General features: G+C 36.1%; 3 protein-coding genes and 1 pseudogene across 3 annotated transcripts; 1 reads left to right on the forward strand and 3 right to left on the reverse strand.

Annotated features, from left to right (window-relative positions):
* On the reverse strand, positions 1-7,973 carry LOC111612683 (DET1 homolog). Its single transcript, XM_023353930.1, has 3 exons — positions 7,908-7,973; positions 335-1,925; positions 1-264 (listed from the first exon to the last, which is right to left on the reverse strand). The coding sequence occupies exons 1-3, from the start codon at positions 7,912-7,914 to the stop codon at positions 72-74; spliced, it is 1,791 nt and encodes a 596-aa protein (XP_023209698.1). The 5' UTR covers positions 7,915-7,973; the 3' UTR covers positions 1-71.
* Positions 7,936-24,115, reverse strand: part of LOC111612687 — a 22,629-nt pseudogene continuing 6,449 nt past the window's right edge.
* On the forward strand, positions 8,885-10,636 carry LOC111612684 (protein kinase C iota type-like). Its single transcript, XM_023353931.1, has one exon. It carries the CDS (start codon positions 9,288-9,290, stop codon positions 10,605-10,607), a length of 1,320 nt encoding a protein of 439 aa, XP_023209699.1. The 5' UTR covers positions 8,885-9,287; the 3' UTR covers positions 10,608-10,636.
* LOC111612685 lies at positions 19,753-20,680 on the reverse strand. The gene has a single exon (XM_023353932.1). The coding sequence runs from the start codon at positions 20,674-20,676 to the stop codon at positions 19,921-19,923; it is 756 nt and encodes a 251-aa protein (XP_023209700.1). The 5' UTR covers positions 20,677-20,680; the 3' UTR covers positions 19,753-19,920.

The following is a 24,115-nucleotide window of genomic DNA, read 5'->3' on the forward strand; positions in this document are numbered from 1 at the left end:
AACATTTTCTGTATAAAATTTATTTACACAACAACAAAGGGGGTCTGTAACAAAATTCAGTAATTTGGAAGTCACACCGTGGATGCATGACGAATGTGAAAATTCACGACATATTCAGCATTCGTCCTCTGCACACTGATGGCGAAGGGGTCGTGAGGATGAAAGGTAAATGCCACCAATCTCCTGGCAGATGCTGGGGGATTCCTGCCTTGCAGACCCGCATAGATTTTGAATTTCAAAAGACCAGAATCGCGGGCGTAAAATCTATAAATAGCAACATCTGATGTCAATCCCGAGAGAGACGAAGGACTGACTGTCCGACTCGTCCACTTACCTGATGGGATAGTCCCCGCAGGCTTTCGGCCTTTCCATCACCGACACCCACTTGTCATCGTAACTGAAGAGAGAGAGATCCAAGTAGGGACTGCTGCTGTACGACTGAGAACTGATGGGCAGTTGGGCCAATAGTCTCTTGATAGCCTCAGTGTGACCCCCATAACGAGCATTGATAATAGTCTGTTTGAATCTCTGTTGGATCAAACGAGCATGAATGTTGTTAGAAGGAGAACAGGTCAACTGCGATTCTGAGTGTAATGTGGCATTGCGAAAAAGATCACAGAAATTCTCAAACAATTCCAAGAGTTCCTCCGACGTGTTCTCATATACCGCCAGAACTTTGGTGGTCACCATGTTGTAAACCACAAAGAATGATGGCTGAGAATTGGGATCAGAGAGCCTCAGAGTAATCACCTCTTCACTGGCATATTTAATTAACAGGTGATTTTCGTCCAACAGTTGCATTTTCCACATTCGTAACTGGCAAAATTGATCAAAATGTTGAAAGAATTTCCTTAGAGGTCTGGGTGTTCCCTCTTCCAAACTTTCTGCTACGGCCCTACAATGAAGAAATGCCAAAAGTCTGTGTTTTAGAGAGTTGATTGTCACTTCTCTATAGGGTCTCTGGTTGCTTCTGCTGCTACTTTCATGTAACATTCCCGACATCATCAGAAACTCATCATCCTCAAAGCAGAAGCGTCCAATGGTCCTTACGTCCACAAAGGAACCTTCAGGAGTCACCTGGAAAATGTGTATTGTCTGATGCTGCACAGAAAGGACTGCTAAAGTGTCCCTATACAGATAAAGTCCTTGATTGTGCGATAAAAATATTTTGTCTGTTTTAAAGGTTCGCTTATCGCACCGTTTACCTTTACGCATGTCAACCAAGTGCAAAGAATAATCTTCTAGAGGTGACCTCGGATTTGGAGATACAGATTCATTATTTCGATATATGTCAAAGAATGGGGGATGAGGGTCGTCAGGAACATAAGCCGCAGAACCCACAATTACATAGTTTCCGTCGTCAGTGAAGAGGCTACACTCTCTGTTTAACTGTTCCCCATTTCCTGCCACACTAACCACATGCTTGAGCGTGAAGAACAATTCAAATATTTTACTCCTAATCTTTGTGGACAATTGCTGTTGCTCTGTTCCATTGGGAGCAATCTCACCATCTACATCTTTCAGTAACTCCTCAGCTGCCGCAGGTCCTCTATATTCATATATCTCAATGGAAGTCTGATCAGATGAGAATGCCACAAAATGTCGACCGTCTGGCGAAAACTTCCTCAGAAAACAAGGTGGCTTCTCCACATTAACCACTGTAAAATTTGGAAAAACATTTTGATGAAAAGCTCGAGCCACATGGAAGTGTGTGACAGAAGGTTTTGAAGGATATATTTCTCGTTTGATCAACCTAAGCACAACATTTTGTGGAGGTATCTTCCTTGGCACAACTGTGTGATCTTCCTGACTAACTTGTCTGACAGTGGTCGGAGCTCCTATAGATAAATTCTGTCGAAACCATGGAAGTCCTTCCTGTTGTTTATGTTTGTTTATTAAAACTAATTTCTCCGGATGACTATGACCTAAAAAATAAGATTTGTTTATCAATATTCAATTACATATTGTAACATTTAGAAAATAACCATGTTAGGTTGCTATTCCTGTTAATATTTTGTAAACTTAGTAAAGAGTTTAAAAAAAAATCTGTCTGTAGGCATGAAGAGGTCCTCTATTCAGGTCAAACATGGGTTTGATCAGGTCCACAATGGCAATGATTGGAACCTGACATATCTCAATCAAACCATCTACAAAAATTTTTGAAGTTACAACCCAAAATCAAACCCCTGTTCCCTATAATGATAGGTTGAAGTCTTTACTTCAATACTTAAATTACTACATAACAGTTTAGGAAAGCATTTACAAAAAATTTCCTCAATGCAAACAAACCATAGCATTTATAACAATAAATCAGCTTATAGATATAATATTAACAATTGCTAAACAACAAAACCAATGCAATATTACATCAGATACACTTCATATCTCATTTAAAATGGAACATTGTAGATCACAACTCTAGATTTGAAAGCAACTCAATAAAGCACTTTGCACTGCCCCATCATCTTATTTTCATGGATGTAATATCCAAGTGTAAGCCTCTATCAGTATATATTAATACATGTAAGTATGCATGTACTGTACAATAGAGAGGTTGTGGCCAACGTTTTCAGCCCAAAACGTGAACGTCAGATGTCAAGTGCCGCCATCTGGCAATTCTAGAAGGTTGATAATGGCGTTGGCTACGTCTAGTATGGCAAGTAGAAGTTCAGCTTAAACTTCTTCATTTTTTTGTGTTTGGGTTAGAATTATGATGTATTTTATTAAAATAATGATTATTTAAGCATTTATGAATAATAAATGTTAAAAATCCAGATATTATTTAATTATTCAATTCTTTTGCAAGTTATGTGAAGTGCCTACAGAATTTACATATATTTGTCTTCATAATAGCTTATCATAATTTTGTAGAAGTAGGTTTGTTCTTTCACAGTATCTTCTACCATCAACAGTGTAATATGTTCGTAAATTTTCTAAAAATGATTTCCTAAGCTATTTTTGGATTTATATAAGCCACTACTTCCATCAACAAAAGTATGTCATGAGAAATATCGTATGTGAGGAGATACGATGCTAATTAAAGTCAAAAGTAATTATTTAGTGTTATTAAACATCATATAAATACTTTAAAATAGTTTAATTTGTTTATTAACCTTTGCTAATAACATTCATCATTTTAAACGTTTGCCATTTTTCAGCAATATCCCATGAGTCAGTGTGCGACATGAACATAGGGTGCAATGTGTTTTACTTGGAGTTCAAACATCAAACATGTACTTGCCATACAAGTTTAACATTTGAACTTCGACCGCAACCTCTCTATTATATTTAAAAAAGCACAAGGTTTTCAATAATACATACATTGTATCTGTTCTTTGCACAAATGGATATCAATACACTCATTACTAGTAATATTCAATTTCAAACACAGAACATACATATTTACTCGCATATAAGACGAGGTTTTTATTCATTTTTCACTGCTTCAAAAATCTTATACGTGTGAGCAAAGGATTCTTTGAATTTTTGCAATAATTTTTGTGAACCATGTATAGTTCATGCTGCCATTATAGCAGAGTGCTATCAATGTCAAGGTGAATGTCACTTTCAAAGAGACAGTTCAAAAATAGCTTTGAGGAAAAGAATGACAGGTCACTATTTCTGACTCATCAAATAACAGTCTAGTGACAGGTCACTCTTTGTTGTTACAGTATTTTACTGTTAGCTAGTATAGTGGAAAGATACCATTGGTTTTTGACAATGGAAAATGTATGGAAAACACAGTACACAGCTTCTTTTATGAGAAAAGTAATTTTGCATGCAGAAAAGAGCAATAACTGTGTCACAAGCCGTGAGTTCAGTGTGTGTGTGTAAGTGGCATAATCAGCAAGATTCATGGTATTCATGGTTAAATTGTGAAAGTAGAAGAAAATCATTTTGTGGACCAAAAACTGGTGAATATCCAAAGTTAGAAGAAGAAATACAAGTGCAATAGGTATATGCCTGTGACTGTGGAAATTCTTCAAGTAAAAGCCAGAGATCTTGTGAGAGAATGTGGAATTCCACAGCAAAAATTCAAAACAAGTTGTGGTTGGGCATCCCACTTAATGAAAAGAGCAGGATTCTCCATAAGATGTTGGACCTCCATTGTTCAAAAATTACCTGCCAATTATGAAGCCAAGCTGGTCCAGTTTTAGAGGCATGTCATCAATTTAAGTAAACAGACTAAATTCCTAATAAGCCAAGTTGGGAATGCAGATGAGACACCAATTTACTTTGATATGATGAGCAATACAACTGTCCATCAAAAAGGAGAAAAGCAAGTATTGATTAGGTCAAAAGGGAATGAAAAGCAAAGAATCACAGTCATGCTAGCATGCATAGCAGACAGTTATAAGTTGCCACCATACATTAAACTGAAGTGGAAAACAATCCCTAAAGATGAAACTTTTCCAAGAGATGATGTTATTTGATGTCACGAGAAAGGCTGGATGAACAACGAGCTTATGATTGACTGGTTATAAACATTATGGCTACATCTACCAGGACATTGCTAAAACTACTGTCAATTTTAGTGATGGGTGCATTCAAGGGACACCTTGCAGATGCCATTAAAAATCTGATAAAACAAGCACTCTTGTGACAATTCCTGGGGGAATGACATCACAATTACAGCCCTTGGACATATGCATCAACAAGGCATTTAAACACTGCGTAAGGAAACTGTACACTGACTGGATTACCTCCAAAAATCGTGAAGTGAACAGAACTGACTGCATCAAACGGGCTAAAGCTTCATAGATTGCTAGATGGGTATCAGTTGCATGAAAAGCATTCCTCAAGAGCTGATAGCAAAGTCATTCAGGAAATGCTGCATTTCAAATTCACTCAACAGATCAGAGGATGCTTTGTGGAGTGAGAGTGAAAAAGAAGAGAGTTGTAAGGAAGCTTCAGAGGCCAAGTCTGATTACACAAAAGGTAACAGCATCAAGAAAACATGGCTGCTTGCCTTAATATGTACATTTGATAATATTTTATTTGTGATTAAACAAAATAAAATTAGAATTGTATTAATAAATCTAGTTTTCTTTATTTTGACCTTTAAAGTCACACCTTGTAATATATGCAAGATCGTCTTATACACGAATAAATATGGTAATAAAGTTCATTTTCTAAGACTTAAAAATAAGTCCACAATAAATTCATTATGGGAAACATTGACTGTGCTACCATTTATTAAGAATTCTAGTCCACTTAACAGAACATCAGATAAAATAGTAATTTGCTTAAGAGAGCACTCCCCCACATTTTCAATATCCTCCCCTATGTTTCAAACAGCAGAACTCCCATTAACAGAGCACTGGATACCAGAGCAGTCCATTTAAACAGTGCCATGTTGGCATTTTTAGAGCAACAGTCTGCATAAGGAAAACTATTCTAAGGAAGATTTATAGGGTCTATCTTTAATCTAATGGTACATCGTGCTCGGGACTTACCCACTTGTGCCCTGCAGTACTGGTCATATACAATTGTATGTGCAATAAAAAATTGATTGATTGCCCATACACATGGCAAAGGACCCTCTACATTACGGTATCAAGATTGAGGAAGTGACTGAAAAGAAAGTTGCAAATAATAATATCCAAAAGAAAATTCCAATTTCTTTAGGTTGCTTATTGCATGAATAATTATGATAATGCTTATAGACTGTCCCGTTAAAGAGCATTCAAAAATTTTGGAGCAAGTGCATTCACATCTTTTCGACTAGGTCCTACACTGTATTTCTGAAATGAAGCTAAAGTAATGTGTGATAAATATAGAAAATCATTTACATCCACCTTATTAGCAAGTTTTAACCTTTCAAATGTAATGTTTTTAATAATTTTATGATTTCTCGAGTCTTATTTTTCAATTCAATCCACTTGCTGATTTAAAAAAGTGGATATAAGCGATTTTCTATTTATTAGGTATGTGATTTTGTTGACTGGTATATATACTGTGTTTACAGTAATACCCCGAACTTATGCGATAGGTGGCCTTATGTCTGTAATTGGTTCCAGGAGAGGCGACGTAAGTCGAATTTACTTGTCTCTGAATCTACTTGTCACTAGGCTAAACCATAAATTACCATTTCCGATTATGTATTTTATTTATTAATGCATTTTTAATAATATATGGTTAATGAGGATCTATTTTAAGCTTACAAACAAATAAATTTTAGTTTTTAATATATTACAGAAAAAAGTAATCTAAATTTACAAATGCATGTACTGTAAATACAGTACTGTACATACTTGTAAATTTTAATATGATTTTATGTGCTTTAAACACTTTTCTAGTGATATTACGACTTCAATATTTGTGGCGGACAGACGTAAAGTCGAATAAAGTGACTTAAACTTGATTTTTATTTTTCCATATACTTTTTTGACAAACGACGTATAATCGGAAATGACGTAACTCAAAGCGACATAAGTCAAGGTGTACCCTGTATAGTTAAATTCTCAAAATTGAAGAATACGATACAATTCTGATAAATATTTAGTCAGAACAAAAATATCCAAGATGTAAAAAATTGCATCAAGTAAAAACTTATGACAATTTGGATAGCATTCAAATTTTTTTATTATTAGGTTTTTTTGAAAAAGATAAGCTTGATACTTCAAAGCAGTATCCACAATATTTTTACCTGTATAAGGTCTGATCAAAGAGTACTCGATCCGAGGTCAAGAAAAAATGCCTGTATATCTATTTGATTCAAACACTATTTTGCTTCAAAATAGGCCCTTACAAGTTCATACAGTTCTCCCAGCAATGCTTCCATTGTTGGAAGCATTTTTTTAAAGTCATTTATCGGGATCTCCATCAGGATCTCCATAATTAACAATAATCTTTCAAATGAGATATTCAGAATTACTTTAGGAATTTGGAGTGGAGAAATCAACCCCAGAAGATTGGCAACCCGATTCCCGCACACAGTATATAGTCAGTCAGCGACTTTTACTCGGCAGTCAGTCAGTCACGACTCTCGATTATTCACACTTATAGTATGTTATTCACACGTACGTGCAAAATTCTTATCTAGAATTATTAAACAGACAAACTTAACTGTTTAGTAAATAATTTTATATTAGTAATTTTAACTGGAAAGAGCATAAGTATGCGAGAGGGCCAGACTGATTCAGTGGATCCGACATTGGCTTTGCATTGAAATGCATAGCACTGCACATTGTACGCAGCAAAGAGACCGAAAAAGAGAGAGAGCGATGGTAGAGGGGAGCAGCCAGCAGGTCAGTTGTTGCTCACAGACATCAGCAACCAAAAAGTCATACCCCACGTAGATTTTCCCTCCCAAGACAGCCAAGCGATATCTACAATGGACAGTTGCCCAGCATACTTAACCGCCCACAGGTAGCCGGGGCCCAGAAGAGTAGTCCACCACGAAAAATCACATAAGCATTCCCCACATCACATTAATCAGGGATCTCGGATACACGACGCCGGACTGCTCAGCACCCAGGAAGCCACTTTTTTTTTTTTTAGCTCCGACGTCGGCCTGGTCCTACTTCCGGTGCCTGGGCCATGCCGAAGACGGCCAGGCTCCAATGTCACTACAAAGTCAACATGGGATCCAACCAACTAGTCCAGCCACGTGTTAGTGTAAGATTATACATATTACACACACGTAGTGTATGCATATATTATTTCAAACTTATCAGCTACTATCACAACTACATTAAGCTTTCAGAACGTTTCTAAATTTCTACACTCGATTTATTTACCATAATTAATTAAATTATAATCGGAACATGAAATCTGTTATCAAATTTTTGTAACTTCTCGAAGTTTTTATAACTGTGACTCATTAGAAATTTTTCGCATCGAAATACAATACATTCGACGCGTGAAAAAAGAACTAAATCGAACTTTATTATAAGAGTGCTCACCTGTCATTTTAGACGTCGAATCTTCGGTTCGCGAGCTATTCTTCTGCACGACATGTACGCGATCATAACGCCATCTGTTCGAATTGACTTTCTTCACTATTTTAATAATTAATATTTTAAGAAAACGAAAAATTTGTTTCGAAACTAATTAAAATAAGTAATATATTTTTAGGAAGTCTCGAGAATTATTTATTTTTAGTCATTTTTATTTTACACTGCTACTCAATTTTCCATAAGGAAAGGCCCGACTTACAATGTTATCGGTCAGGACGGATGGACGAGCGGCCGAGGTTTTTTTTTTAACTCTTTCCGCCCTGTGGGCACTAAGAGGGTCTCATTTTGCAAGTCCATTATGGGTTCGGCCAGGCCCACAATGGGGCTGCCGGATAGTGAGGGACGGGGCCCGACATATCCGAACGGACCACCCCCGAAAAATTCCTGGGGATTTTCGACCCGTTCGGATTCGAACCCGGGTCCCCCACAGCAGGGCCGGATTAACCCACTTTGGGGCCTTAGACATTTTCTTCTTACCGGGCCCCCTCCCACATAAGAACATAAAAACATATTTTCTTTAGATTTTAGAATTCACAATAACCATATAAAAAGCAATATATCTTTGTTTATTATATAGTCTACAGTTGTCCAACAGAAAAGAAAACTATCTTATTTACAAATCTTTTCAAAATAGACAGTTTGACCGAGCCCTAGACATTTGTCTCATTTATTTATGCGATGATCCGGCCCTGCCCCAGAGCGGTAGGCTGCCACTTTGACCGTTCGGCCATCCGGCCGCTCGAGCGGCCGAGGTGGCGGCCTACTACTCTGGGGAGCCCGGGATCGAATCTGAAGTGATCGAAAAATCCCTAGGAAGTTTTCACCCCTCACTACCCAGCCGCCCCATTGTGGGTCTGGTCGAACCCATAATGAACTTGCTAAAAGAAGCCTTCTTAGTGCCCACAGGGCAGAAAGATGTAAAAAAGAAATCAGTATTATTGTTATACAGTATTTATTTTGTGATATATTCCATAGTGCTTTCTGGTAACAGTAACTCCGCGATCTCATTATTCGCATCGTTATCCTTCTATCAAGTTTTTGTTTACTCTTTCTGCGTACTTGGCGCTAAGAGGCCATTTTTTCAAGCCTATCGTGGGTTTGGTCAGTTTCAAAGTGGGGCGTCCGGGTGGTGAGAAACGGGGCTCGACATATCCAGAATACATCATCCGTAAAAACTTTCTTGAATTGCTCGTCCGGATCGATTCCGGAAATCCCAGAGCGGTAGGCTGACGCTTTAACCCTTGGCCATTCTCCGTCGATATCTAATGTTTAAAAATTCAAACTGAGGAATTATTTGTTCGAAACTTTTAAACGGAAAATATAAAGATGAGTTACAAAAGTGCAAAATCGAAAACTCAGTTATCGACAGAAGTGTGCCCCGATGCAAATGTATCTCTATTACGTTCACAAAGTATTCAATATGACCAGAAAGAGAAGAGAGAGAATAAATTACTTTTTAAGGAATCCATATTATCTTCCTCAATGGATAATAAAATTACGTTAGCATTTGATAATAATGACGAGTTACGATCTTCACAAAGCAAAGAAGAAAGAGAAAATGAAGCATTTAATGTTCGCGAAAACGAAGACCTCATCTTCGCTTATCTATCAGAAAATTTCAATGAAGTTAAATCTGTCATGGTGAATTTCCTTATTTGGGAGGCGTACAATATACCTTATCATAACAACAAAAACGAAGACAGACAGTTCGGTGATAAGTTTTGTATGATAGCTAACAATTCAATGATCTTCGAAAACGAGAAAGCTTGGAATATCAAAGACTTGATAGTTTTAAAATGTTTAAACAGTTGTTCGGGGATTTTCTTATTATTAACGGAAGAAAAGATGTCTAATGAATTATTTGTACTAGAAGTCATATCAAAAGAATCTTGTTTAAACAAAGAGGTGAAAGAAAAAGTCCATATGATAGATAGAGTTTCACATTTAGTAAAAAATAATATTTTTTTCGTACAAATCTATGCAAAATTTGAAACTAAATTCAGTTTCTGTTTTTTATATGAATACGTGAAACACGGCGATTTGACGACAATGATTTCAAGGAAGCAAAGACGTCTTTCAGAGAATCAAGTTAAAATTTTCATGGCAGAAATTGCACTTGCTCTTAATTTCCTTCACGAAAATGGCATCATTTATCGCAATCTTTCGTTTAATAACGTCTTGGTAGTTAATTCTAGCTGGGTGAAGTTGAGCGATCTCAAAAATTGCGTTTATGCCAAAAAATGCCGAGAAAAATGCGGCTCTTATTGGTTTATGGCACCCGAAATGTTTCTGGACTTTCCTTACAACCGTAGTGTGGATTTTTGGTCTTTGGGGATGTTGGGCTTCAAGTTGCTATCGGGCCTCCCTAGAAAAGGTTCTAGATGCAGCGAGGAAATTCTAAGGAAGATTCCCAAAGGAAAGAAGCGAGGATCGTTTCCCGTTTTCAGACAATTTGAACGCGATTTTATAGACATACCTTCCTATCTCTCTCAAAATGCCAGGAAAATTATTGAAGAACTCATGCAAGTGGATCCCGTTCGTAGATTGGGCAATGGATTGTTCAAATTTAAAGAAATTCAACGACATCCCTTTTTCCAAGGGATAAACTGGAGAAAACCAGAAGAAATGGCAATATCTAATTATTAAAATTGTAAGTAAATTTGTAGTGACTTAAATAAAAGCGTCGAATAGAAAAAATATATATATTCATGTAAATGTATGAAAATTTTTTNATATGCATTCTTTCCAACAAATAAATTAACAATCAATATGAATATATCTAAAATTATTTTAACACATTTATGAGAATATCTTTTAAAAGTACTTTCACAATAAGATAAAAATATATATATTTTGCAATTTTAAATATTTACAATATAACCTCGTATAATTAATAAAATCGTTTACGAGATTATTTCCTTGGGACTCAAACGTTCGTTTAGAATTTAATTATTTTGTTAATTTGGTATCAAAATGAAATATCTAATAACATTTCTCAATAAAGAAACCCATGATTTGTAAGGATATTCGCTTTTTGTATGAATACGTGAAACACTGCGATTTGATAATGATTTCAAAGAAGCATAGACGTCCTTCAGAGAATCAAGTTAAAATTTTTATGACAGAAATTGCACTTGCTTAAATAAACTCAAATATAGTTTCAAAACTCTCCTACTATATTTAAAGAAATATTTAAAGTAGATATTTCCAGCTCAACGTATTGAAAATCTACTCCACACTGCCCTCCGTACCGCATTGGGCATCCCGAAAACCACTCCAATCATCTCGCTATACGCTGAAACGTCTTACATATCACTGCATCTCAGGCTCCGCCAAAAAGCGTTGGCGCCATCACCCACATCTCCAGGGGCTCGCACAGCCCACAAAACCCGCTATATCTTACGGCACATGGCTTGGATTACTATCGCTGACGCCCTTATCAGAGACAGTATATACAGAGAATAATATCCCTTATACGTCACGAGGGACTCCCGATATCCCACCTATATCGGCAGAAACATACTCCGCCCAACATGGCCCGGGTTTATCCTCACTTACACCTTGAATAGCTAATTCGCTCTCCTTCGGAATCCCCGAAAATCGCATACGCACGATTCCGAGATGCAAATGTCAATCCGGCAGGGAAGGATCCTCATAGGGGCGGATGCCTCCAAGTCAGGGATCCGCACATCGATAGGGATTGTCCTCCCGAACCACATCATCAGGAAGACCAGGCTGTTACATAATTCTTGCAGTATATATGGGGCAGAGGCCCTGGGTATCAAATGGGTGCTACATCTAAGCTCAAGCCTAGACGGTCCGTCGGTTATATGCTCCGACAGTAAGTCCGCCACTTATGGCCCGCGATTTAATCTGGAGTATAGAGAAAAACAAAAAATAGGGATCACAGAATTGTGGTCAACAAACTTGCGGAATAAACGACGTGATCACCTCAGACCCTTCGCTCCCTGGCCTTACAGGCATGCTTCTTCTCGGAACGCAGAGACCCTCTTGGCCCGCCTTAGAACAGACACTGCCCCTCTAAATGGGTTCCTCTGTTCCAGAAACCTACGAGCTTCACCAGACTGTCCACATTGTGGCGCTCAGGAGACATCCAGAATTATTGGCTGACATGCCCAAAATATACGGAAGCCCGACAGGAACTCGGCCGTACTCTGAAGATAGACCTCGCAATCATCCAACTTTAATACCCGTATACTGTATTGGGCAAAAACAGACCTCTCACCTAGACAGCATGTGCAGGCCCTCGAACGCTATGTAGCTCGCACACATCAATTTGTCTAATTATGGACAAGAGTACCTCGGAAAAAAGGCGATCCAGCCAGAATCTCCATATTAGAGAAAGAAAGAAAGATATTTCCAGCTCAATGTTTGAGTTATAATAATTTTGCTATTAAAGATTGAAGAGTGGCTTAATGTAATATCGAATATTTGTTTGTGAAGCATAGAATTTGATCATTACACAATTCACTGAATTGTAGATTAATTTTCTATATCCTGTTATTTCAAATTTTATTTTTATTAGTATGTTTCGTAATTTTACTAAATTTGTTGTGTTTATTAATAACATCAGATTGAAAAATCATCTCTCAACTAGAACATTTTTTCATAAGTTGTTCGTAATAAACGAGTTGCTTTTTATAAATCATAATTTGATTTATAAAAAGCAACTCGCAATCATTTTAAAACAACATTTAGTGAAGCTAACATTTCTGTCTGGAAAACTATTCAAAAATTACTTAAAATCAGATTAATTTATAACATTTAATCATATAATTGATACATATACAAACTTGTTTATTGGTTATGGAAAGTTGAATGTCGTACGGTACGTATAGTAAGGCGTCGGCTCATCGCATTCGTTTTGGGTTTGCACTCGAGCTGCACTTTTGCAATTAATTATAAATAGTTCAAGCAGGGCTTCGTTTACCATTTCTATCGTATAGAAATGATTTTAAAAAAAGAAAAAAATTGAGCAAGCTAAATGATCTATTTTGTACTGTATAAATTGATAACATTCAACAACTTATAGTTTGCTCTTTCTCCCTGTGGAAATTAATAAGGCCTTTTTAATCATATCTGTCATATATTTGACCAGGTTTACAACGAAAACTACCAGACCGCCTATAAAAAATTCCTGAGATTTTTCACCAGCGGCCCACCGCAAAATATTCGGCTCTGTCCCTCACCACCCAGCAGCAGCTCCTATTTGTGAGTATGGCCAAACTCACAATGAGTTTAGGATCAGGTCTTGCAGGTTTTGTCTCTGGATTTGGATCTATTTCTCCTGGTTTCAATTTATGAGGATCATCCGCAACGTCGCCATCTTCCTCTCGCCTTTGAGCTTGATCTCTAAATTTTACATTAAAAAATTTTATAAATATTAAAGTGAAACAGGAATATAAAAAAAGTACATGATAATTAAATAAAAAATAATAATAAAATTTGAAATTATTTTAAAAATTTATGACAAAACAATAAATTTGTTACTTGTTTATAAACATTCTAAATTCAAAATTTCGGTTCGTGATTATTTGTGACTGATTAACGAAATCATTTATTGATTAATATTTAAATAGATGCAAAACATTCTATATTATTAATTTCCATATTATGCAGGGTGTATCTGAATGACGTTTTAAAAATTTAGGGGATTGTTGAGGATGAAATTTTGAACGTTTTGATATAAGGAACCTATAGCTGAAAATGTGATATAAAGTTTCTACAGCACTTTGCACGTTATATGCAGTCGGTATGCTGAATGAAACAGCAGAATACAGTATTTATGATAAGTTTTATTGACAAAAGAGTAGAATACAATCAAACTGTACATCGAATCAGTGGCTGCACTACTTTAGAGTAAATGTTCAATGTGACAACCACCAACTTCGTTACATAATGTGCAAAGATGCCACGCTTCCCTCTGATGGTATTAAATGCTGTAAAGATGCACTCCGTAAGCTCATGAACTGTTCCTACAGGTGTTGCGTACACAAGGGACTCACGTCGACTAGTTGTGTGTTTACAGCACAGCGCCAGTGGATGCAAGGGGTGACCCAAAGGACGACAAACACTAAGTACACAACATCCTGTACATAGACATCAGTTAGACCATTGTAGTTGTGTGTTTACAGTCTTCCATCCGCAGCAATAATATGACGTCAATGGACAGAAGAGTAGCTACCAAAGTGAAAAGCGGTCAAGCATTTCCTACTACTGTAGATACTTTAGTTCAAATTTCCAGCTATAGGTTCCTTATATCAAAACGCTCAAAATTTTATCCTCTACAATCCTCAAAAGTTTTAAAACGTTATTCTGATACACCCTGTATAATTTTAAAATGAAGAGGAAATATCAATACTTATCTTCTCAAGCTTCTTAAAAAATTTAAAACTTTTCTATAATTTTTTATTAAAATATAATAAAAATAAATAAAACTTACAATAAATATTCATAATGTTCCAAGCACTGAGCTGCAGTTCTACCAATAATTGGTGCAATAGTCCTCCATTAGTTAGGCATTAATTTAGCCAAATGCAGTAATTTTTCTTCTTCTTCCCCTGTCCATTCAGTTTTTTTAATGCTCGGATCCAACCATTCATGCCTAGTAACGAGTTTAAAAAATGTATTATTGTATAATTTAATGACATGTATATTATAAATTTAACCAGCAATATGTAATAGAAAATTGAATACATTATTCAAATGTACAGCAATTTTATTTATAGAAAAATCAGCAGCATCACTCCAGTTTTAATGTCTTGTAAAGCATTACTCATAAAATAGCATTACTCATAAAATATTTTCAAATTATATTATTTTTTCTGAATTAGATGCACTACAATCTAGCTGCAATCACTCCAATCAATTATTAAACTTTATCATGTTGTCCTATGACATAAACATCCTCTTTTCAAGTTTTTCCTTATTTTCCAATGATTAATTTTACATAAAATCATAATTCTGTTGTATTAATATTGTGATATTGGAATATTCCAATGAGCAGTTTTGAATATTATAGATAAAACAATAAATGATCAGTCTAGCATGGAAGAAATACACAGTTAACAGAAAATCCAATTAATTTTTAATGCTTTTGATATTATTTTATTTTTAAACTAATGAAAGCTAATTTTATATTCTAAATTCTTCATAAGAATTTCAAATATTAAACAAGAAGAGTTTATAAATACTGATTTGCAGTACTCGTTATTTATGAAGTTCTTAGATATTCCTTCATAAACCTCTAAAACTTTTACTAAGGAGATATTAATCAAGGAAAACAGAGTTGCTTCCATCAACAGAAATCCTGACACTTAAAAGTCATCATATGCCAACTTTTAAATGTAAAGATTCCAAATATATTTAATAAAATATTTAGTACAGCTTCTAAATTAATAAATTGATCATTAACTCACTTATAAATTGTTTTAAATTTGGCAATTCTTATTTGTTCCTTAATAATTTGCTCCTAGAGACAACAATATACATATACAAACAACAAAAACTAACTTTACAACATACAACAGTTCTATTTTATTTATTTAAGCTTATAATATCCAAAAGTTTATCTGTAACATTTGTTAATGCTGCTGCTTAATCTCTGTCATGTAATTGTTTGCACTATAACATAAATTTAAAGACAGATATAATTACAATTATTAATTTAATTAATTTAAATTTCTTAATTACCATCTCGCTTTGCACTGTATGGCAGATTTTCGATGCAAGAGAGAGGCTATACGAGACCACTGATTTTTTCCATATTTCATAACGGCAGCCTTCAAGATTTCATCCTGTAAATATAAACAGTGATTATTTCAATTCATTATCAATAAATAATCACAAATATTTTTCATATTATATACAGTGGGTGATCGGTTAATGAACACAATCCATTCCAAACCTTTGTTTGCTATCCAAATTGTTCGTTAACTGATTATCAATTTACCATAGGTTTGTATGGGAATTTGATTAATTTGTTCTCAAGTTCCAAAAAATAAAAAATATATACTTTCTTACCACGTTTATTTATATGTAATAATAAAAATACATATATACACAGACTTGCATTTTTATTAGTCATATTTTTTTGTTTGTGAAGGTTAAATAATCTGTCTAATGTCAATTGCTTTTCTCTCTTCTTCAGGATTTTCAGAATTAATAGCATTGTAATTGTACAGATTCCCAAGACTATTAACCTCAACCTGGTTTGTATACCATACTAAGACCGTTGATCTTACATCCCTCTCTTCTTCAAAAGATCTTTAATTAATAGCAGATATCAGTATTAATCCTCTTTTTCAGAATAAAACATATCTCACCGAGTTTCTTGGTGTTCTTCATTCCAGAGTTTTTGGCATTCTTCTGTCGTCAGATCACTTTCAGGTTCCATTATGACCTCTTCAATGTTCTTTATTTCTCAGATGTAATATTTGTTACTCCTTTAGCTGCTCGAGTCTTCTTGATTATACTATGTCTTTCTTAGATAAGATTGAACTGTACCATACTGTGAAGAATAAGATTGAACTAAGATTGAATTAAGATTGTAGATTTGTTCAAGCCATACTGCCCAGCAACATCAGACATATTCTGTTCCCCGCTCTCTACCTTTGCTATTATACTCTCACCTTTCGAAAATAAAAACCGACGCAAAACTTAATGAGTGCCCGCCCGACAGTCTCGTAAATACTATAAAAGAATTGTTTGTCATAAAAATAAAAGGCTGGAATTACAAGGAAGTATTTCAAAGTTCGAGGAATACTATCTGATCGGTATATATCGGGTTGATCGTCGACGTTACCATCTCCCACGCTCCGAAAAGTTTCAAATTGTTACCTGAAGAAAAAAAAATCAATTGGTATTTGCTATTTCCGTCGCTTCTTTTTATCTTTGTTCAGTGAAGTGTTTGTTATCCGATCATAAAAATCTTTCGCGAAAGTGTTCATTATCCAATTTGTTCGTTAACCGATCACCCACTGTATATACAGTGTACATATATACTATATATAAACAGTATTACATGTTTATTTGTGAACTCATAAATACAAGATACATTATGTTTTGCCAGTTGCAAGATTTTAATTTGATGTCAGACTCCCATTTACACCACCAGCTTTGTCTTAGTTAACCTATCTTATTTGTTACAATTTTTTTGAATTTAATAACAAACCTACCTACAGAAGAGAAAAATACAAATAGGAAGTCCTCTTTTAGGAGGTGTATTGCATAAATATGTCTTAAGAGTGATGGTGAGATCTATATTATCTTCCTGTGTCATATAGATTCTTTCATATGCACAATATATTGATGAAATACTTATTACTCGGTGCAAGACATCTAATTTAGAAAAGGTTTTGGGTAAAGTAAATAGCAGCCCAAACTTGCATTCCGACTAGTACAAAAGAGCAGCCACGGTACACATTTTATAAATGCACATGACCCTCTCAAGGATAGACAAATTACTTTATTTTAAGAAAAGCAGGATAACAGCCTTTGTTAATACCTGCAAATTCAGATGATTATTTTAATTATGCATCGTAGCATTCAAAATAGGCAAATAAACTGAATTACGTTCAAAACATTGCAGCATAACATGGATACTCAATAAAGACATTTTCAATTATCAAATTTTGTAACAAAAGCCAGTGTTCTTCCCTGACTCTTTACACCAGATTCTCTGACCAGATTTTTCATGAAATTTATTGGCAGCCCAGCCAATAAACTTTGTGAGAAGTATATATACTTGTATATACAAAAATACGACTTTTTTGTATTCCTGGAGGGTACACTAACTTATGTTTATCAAGAACACATTTAAAATTTAAACAAATATGCATTCTTTCCAACAAATAAATTAACAATCAATATGAATATATCTAAAATTATTTTAACACATTTATGAGAATATCTTTTAAAAGTACTTTCACAATAAGATAAAAATATATATATTCATGTAAATGTATGAAAATTTTTTTATCAAATATTAATAAAAATCCCTAAATATGCAACATAAAAAAAGTCAAATGAAACTAATTTATTTTAAAAATAAAAAAGCAGCCAAAATAATGATAATTCCAAAACAAGACCACTGGTTTCAAACAGAATGTCAAAGTTATTATCAATAACTTTTTTTAAAACAGAAAAAAATCATTTATACAAGGAAAACGTTTTTTTTATTTTTGATACAATTTCTTTCTTTTTTTATTAGTGAAAAATATGTTTTTTTTTTCTGTGCAACGTATATGGGGGTTCACAAAAAAAAATTAAGAGGAAAAGGGGTCCATGGGTAAAAAAAAGGTTGAAAACCACTGGGTTAGAGTAACAATTAAAAAAGCTCACATCTCAATTAGGTCAAAATTCAACTTCTGTACCAGACTAGATTAATATACACAATAAAAACCTTAAATCACCAGGAAAGAATTTTAATATCCTTAATTTTCATGCAAAGACTAAATTTGATAAATTAAGGGCTTATCATATAGGAACATATTTTATTTAGCAAACAACTTAACTTCTTTAAATAGACATTTTAGGCCAAAGACTCCTCTTCAGCTGCAGACTATTCTATACGATAGCACCAGTTCCAGTTCTTACAGTTTTGCAGCCAAAGACGGGTCTAAGGCCCAAAATGCATTCTACATAATGACTATTTAAAAAACTTAAGTCGTCCATCTCCATAAAATACAAATCTGTGCAATAAATCCTTAATTTATCAAATTATACAATTTAAGAAATACAATAATTAAAGGACAAGAAANTCTGCAGCCAAAGACGGGTCTAAGGCCCAAAATGCATTCTACATAATGACTATTTAAAAAACTTAAGTCGTCCATCTCCATAAAATACAAATCTGTGCAATAAATCCTTAATTTATCAAATTATACAATTTAAGAAATACAATAATTAAAGGACAAGAAACTTCAAGACAATCAAACAGTAAACTTAAATTCCAATTTTTGAACAGTAAAGACAACGAAAATCTTAGTAGTAGATCAAAAAAATTCTGTCTGAAAATAAAGTATATTAAAATTCTTTATTGGTAATTTAAGCTTTATACAGCACATAATCATCAAGTCGCAATCATCAATGGATAAACCTTACAGAAATTTCCTTATAAACACGCAGCAAACTTGCGAAACGCCAACAGAAACAGGCACTTGTGCAGTTTAGGGGGTACGGCTGTTTGAAAAGTTTTCTTCCATAAAATTAATCGATTCTAGACTAATTTGACTCGAATATTTTCAAAACACATATAATGTTTTGGGAATAACCCATATAAAATATGTTATAAACAAAAAATTGTCGGAATACTTACCAGGTGTACTTCGTTCGAAGACACCGACTTGTAATATAGATTAGTAGGCTGTCTTGCGACTTAGCCGTTTGAGAAAGGAAAGAAGGAGGAGTGCAGAGGGAGGGGGATGAAAGTTAAAGGAAAGTGGGAAAGAAGAAAGTAAGGGGGGGTATCACATGATTGTCAAGCACCAGGAACATAAAATTGAATAAAGCTGAATACAATGCGTACAATAAAGGTGGCTGTATGCCAGTGCCCGTTGCACTTTACAAGGTGATGGATGGTTATATAAAAACAGGGTAGGGTGTAGAAGCACATTATGCATAAGAATGTGGTTACAAAACAGAATGGGCATAGTGCCCTGAATAATAAGAGAGCATTAACATTAATAAAAACAGTAAGCTATACATTAAAGAGGTATACATTGAGAAGGGCATATTAGTCAATGACATAATATGCTATGTTATACAAGGAAATACAATAGGATACAAATTACCATAAAATTGCAACTTACACATTACGATATGTACAAATTGATACATAGTAGCAAAGCGGTTACGTGGAAACACAGAGTAAAATAATAAGCAATTGTGCACAGAGATTACATTGAGGTTTACATAGCTGAGATGATGCGGCGTCGAATCAGTTGCTGGAGTCACAATGAGCTCGGTGCCCGGAGAAGTCATTTTGGAAAGCGTTACAGTTATTTACTAATTTTTGGAGATGCTCGAAGCTTCCTTTGTAGGCGCACAAATAGTCCAGTCTTGGTGGCCACGATTGTCCGTGTGTAATGCAATAGGTTTTTAGGTCTCTTCTGTTGGCTTCGTAGCGCGGGCAGTCGAAGAGGATGTGGAGGATGTCGCCCACGGATTGATTGTCACAGGTGCACACGTCGGTGTTTCGCCTCCCAATCCTGTGGAGGTACGTCGGAATGTTTCCGTGTCCTGTTAGGCACTGCGTCATGAAGAAGGAAGGAGTAATGTAGTTGTACTTCTGGCGCTTCCGAATTGAAGGCAGAAAACTGAAAGTAGTTCTGCCTGTTTCGGAGTTGTTCCATTCTTCTTCCCAGAGTTTAATGCTGTTGTCGTGAATGTGTTGGTTAATATAGCTGATTGGTATCAGCCCGAAGGATGGATTAGTCATTAGCTCCGCTGCTTTTTTGGCCAGTTTATCGGCTTTCTCGTTGCCTTCTATGTTCGAATGCCCGGGGACCCACTTAAAGGAGATATTCCTGTAGCTGTCTAAGTTCTTGGCAAGATTGTGCAGCTTGATGCCAGTTGCAGTAAGCTTCTTTGTCCCCTTGATTACGTTGAGGACGTACCTACTATCGGTGAAAAAGTCGATATTCCCTTTGAACCTGCGGAGGTTCTTGGTGACAAGGGAGAGGGCCTTAAACATTGCCCATAACTCCGCCTGATTGTTTGAACAATGGGTGGAGAGTTTGTGGAGTTCTTCATGGACAACACTATTTTTAGAGGTTTTCTTATATGACAAATGCCGCACCAGTGCCCAGGTCATTCCTAGCACCGTCCGTAAAGATGTTCCAGTCAGCGAGCGGGTCGTTTTCGTCGTGGTTGATCTTAACCAAGTTGTCTGTATCACTTGCAGGATGATTGCAGTTGGAGTAGTCAGTGAAGCAGTAGTCGATCCCGTGGTGATTGATTTTGTTGGCAATATTTGCTGAAGGTATGTGGTTGTTTGTGATGAGAGCCTGGAGTTTATCATTTGGCATGTGCGAAAAGTCACTGTTTATGAGGTGCCACTTCCACACCTTGGTGTTAATCTTGATGTTGACTGGTGTTAAATTCGCTATAGCAAGAAGAGCATTTGTAGGTGCCGTCCGATAGGCCCTACAGATGCGAATAGCGAAGCCACGTTGAATGGAGATAATTTTTCGTTTGTTGTTGACGATAGTTGCTCTGCTACCCCAAATCTCGGCAGCATACAGCAGCGCTGGTTCTATAGCGCCGCTATAAATGAGTCTACAATGTTTGGGGGAAAGGCCCCAGTTATTCCTCGCTATGTAGTTGATCAAGTTGGCCTTTTGTTTCACTTTATGGCAAATAGTATCAATATGGTGGTTCCAACTCAACGTTGGGTCGAGATGGACACCAAGATACTTAATGGTCGGCTTGATTTTAATCTTGTTTTTATTGATATAGATGCAGAGAGGCCTTTGGAGTTGTCTGCGACGAGATCTCTTCGTGCAGACAAGGCCTTCACACTTATCATAGTTCAAGGGTAATTTGTTTTTCTCACTCCAGTCGTGAATTTTCTTGAGGGTGGTATTTGCCATTTGTTGGAGGGTGTTGCAGTTGTGGTGCCGGATCATGAGGACGGTGTCATCTGCGAACCCTTGAATTTGCATATCCTCGGTATTTTGGATGGAGTTAAGGAGAGTGTCGTATACCACATTCCAGAGCCCCGGACCACACCGGGAGCCCTGGGGGCAGCCACGATTAACATTTTTGATTATGTTTAGCCCGTCGGTGAAAAAGCCAACTTGCCTGTCGGTAAGGTAGTTTTCCAGGAGAGCGTAAATATTGCTTGGGCAGTTAGTGTCCTTTAGAGTCTTCAGGATTGCCGGCCACCAGAGGTGGTCGAACGCTTTTTTAAAGTCTATGCTTACAATTAAAGCATGCTTGTCCAGAGCCCAAGCGTTTCTTATGAATTGCACAACATTATTGATTGCCTTAATCGTTGATGAGCCAGCCCTGAACCCATATTGGTTGGCATTGAGGGCTTTATTCCTGGAAAGATGCCAATTAATGCGGCCAATAATCAGGCCATCCAGGACTTTGCCTAGAGAAGGGAGTAGACTGATTGGCCGGTAATCACTTTCCTTGGTTGGCGTGCTGATTTTCGGGATAAATTTGATGTTGGCAGTCTTCCAACTACGTGGAAAATAGCCCTGGGTGAGGCAGGCGTTGAAAAGCAAGACGAAGGCTATCGGGATCTCCTGGTAGGCGTGTTTAATCGATTCCGCAGATATGTTATCGATCCCGGGGGCTTTCTTGTTGGCCAATGAGGCACGTTCGAAGACACCATTGCTTAAGCTTGTTTTCGTCGCGGAGCGGCACATCGGTGTATGAAGCTATCATGTGACATTGTCGGTGCTATTCGGTCACGTGAGTACTCATCTCCGACGTGTTTCCTGATAACTACTGTATTCTTTTTGCGAATAATTCGCTGAAGTTTGGAGACATCATTAATAGAAATATTAAAACATCATTCCATTTTAAATATGGATTAAAATCAACATATAACGTATGACAATGCAATACTGTATACAACTAATAATTCTGCTCTGCTTTTAAATGGTTAATCTCTTTCATGCCAAACAAAATTGAATTATATTTATTTACATCAAGACATTAGACGTCTTATGTTGCATCTGACTAATATTTATTATCATAATATATATCATGATAAAATTATTGTCGTTAGCGAGCGTTTTACCTTTGTTGCTTCATATAGTCAATAATAATACTGTAGTAAGTAATTTCTAATTACAATAAAAATACTATAGTATATTATGATCTATCACGTGATGTCTCCAAAGTTTAGCAGAAAGAATAGTTATCAGGAAACACGTCGGAGATGAATACTCATGTGACCGAATAGTACCGACAAATGTCACATGACAGCTTCGTACACCGATGTGCCGCTCCACAACGAAAACAAGCTTAAGCAATGGCGTCTTCGAACAAAGTACACTCGGTAAATATTCCGACAATTTTTTGTTTATAACCTATTTTATATGGGTTATTCCCATATAAAATATATAAAACATATTCGAGTCAAATTAGTCTAGAATCGATTAATTTTATGGAAGAAAACCTTTCAAACAGCCGTACCCCCTAAACTGCACAAGTGCCCAGAAACCAACAGACGGCGACGACCATCTCCTCGCCTCGCACTTTTACCGTGATACCCACCATCGACTGAAGGCGGCAGGCACATAGCGATCGTCGGAACGATTGCCGTACGCATTATTCCCGGCTCCACAATTTATACAGTACAGTACAGTATTACATATAGTATGAACTGTACATAATTCGACAATATTATATACTATGTACTGTACATAATTAAAAAAGAATTATTGCTTCAGCTTTGCTTTCCTTTCCCATCGACTACCAAAAATGGATCAAATGGAAGAGAATTTGGAAGTGTTTTGTAAACAACAAATTACTTTTAGACCGAATGAGTGTAATCGATTTGATTTTTTCTACGATAATTGTGTATTTAAATGATAATAATCAGGTGTTGATAGTATTATTGGAAATTCTGTTACTCTCCTGCATCATTATTGATCCTTATATTGTGTTTGGGTAATAGTTGATATTTACTGAATGGGCCCGTTTTTTCTAATTTTGCTCTCTTTAGACACCTCTCTAATAGACGTGTCCTAAACAATTAGAATTATTTGGGGGAGACGCGTATATTAAGAGCTATAAGCGAAAACGCATCGGATTACTTACCGACTTTGCACGGTGGAGGCCGCCATTGCTTAACCTTGTTCACATCGCGGAGTAGCACGTTGGACGGCGGACGCTTACAATTCGTGTCACGTGACCTCGGTTAACGTCATCCAGTCACGTGAGCGGTGACGACGGAGCCAGGTGGTCACGTGACTACAGCTCTGACGCGCTTCCGGACAACTATACCTTGCGTCACGTGATAGAGTACAGTGCGTTCATTAATAGCCGATCGTTTGTAGACATTGCGAACAACGGACAGAGAAAGAAAAAGATGGCGACGTCCGTAATATCGACAGTAGCATGATAGGGGATCTATAATTTTAAAATATGCGTTTTTAGAGAGAAAATATTAA

Source organism: Centruroides sculpturatus, unplaced genomic scaffold (assembly GCF_000671375.1).
Source record: "Centruroides sculpturatus isolate CEXI.00-Female unplaced genomic scaffold, Cexi_2.0 scaffold1779, whole genome shotgun sequence".
In the NCBI taxonomy this organism is placed as follows: domain Eukaryota; kingdom Metazoa; phylum Arthropoda; class Arachnida; order Scorpiones; family Buthidae; genus Centruroides; species Centruroides sculpturatus.

What these genes read in the sequence shown, in the direction of transcription:
- LOC111612684 (XM_023353931.1), top strand. Translation starts at nt 9,288, where the DNA reads ATGAGTTACAAAAGTGCAAAATCGAAAACTCAGTTATCGACAGAAGTG.
- LOC111612683 (XM_023353930.1), bottom strand. An exon ending in TGCGGGGACTATCCCATCAG is followed by an intron (nt 265 to 334) that starts GTAAGTGGACGA and finishes TGCTATTTATAG; the next exon opens with ATTTTACGCCCGCGATTCTG.
- LOC111612685 (XM_023353932.1), bottom strand. Translation starts at nt 20,676, where the DNA reads ATGTTTAAGGCCCTCTCCCTTGTCACCAAGAACCTCCGCAGGTTCAAA.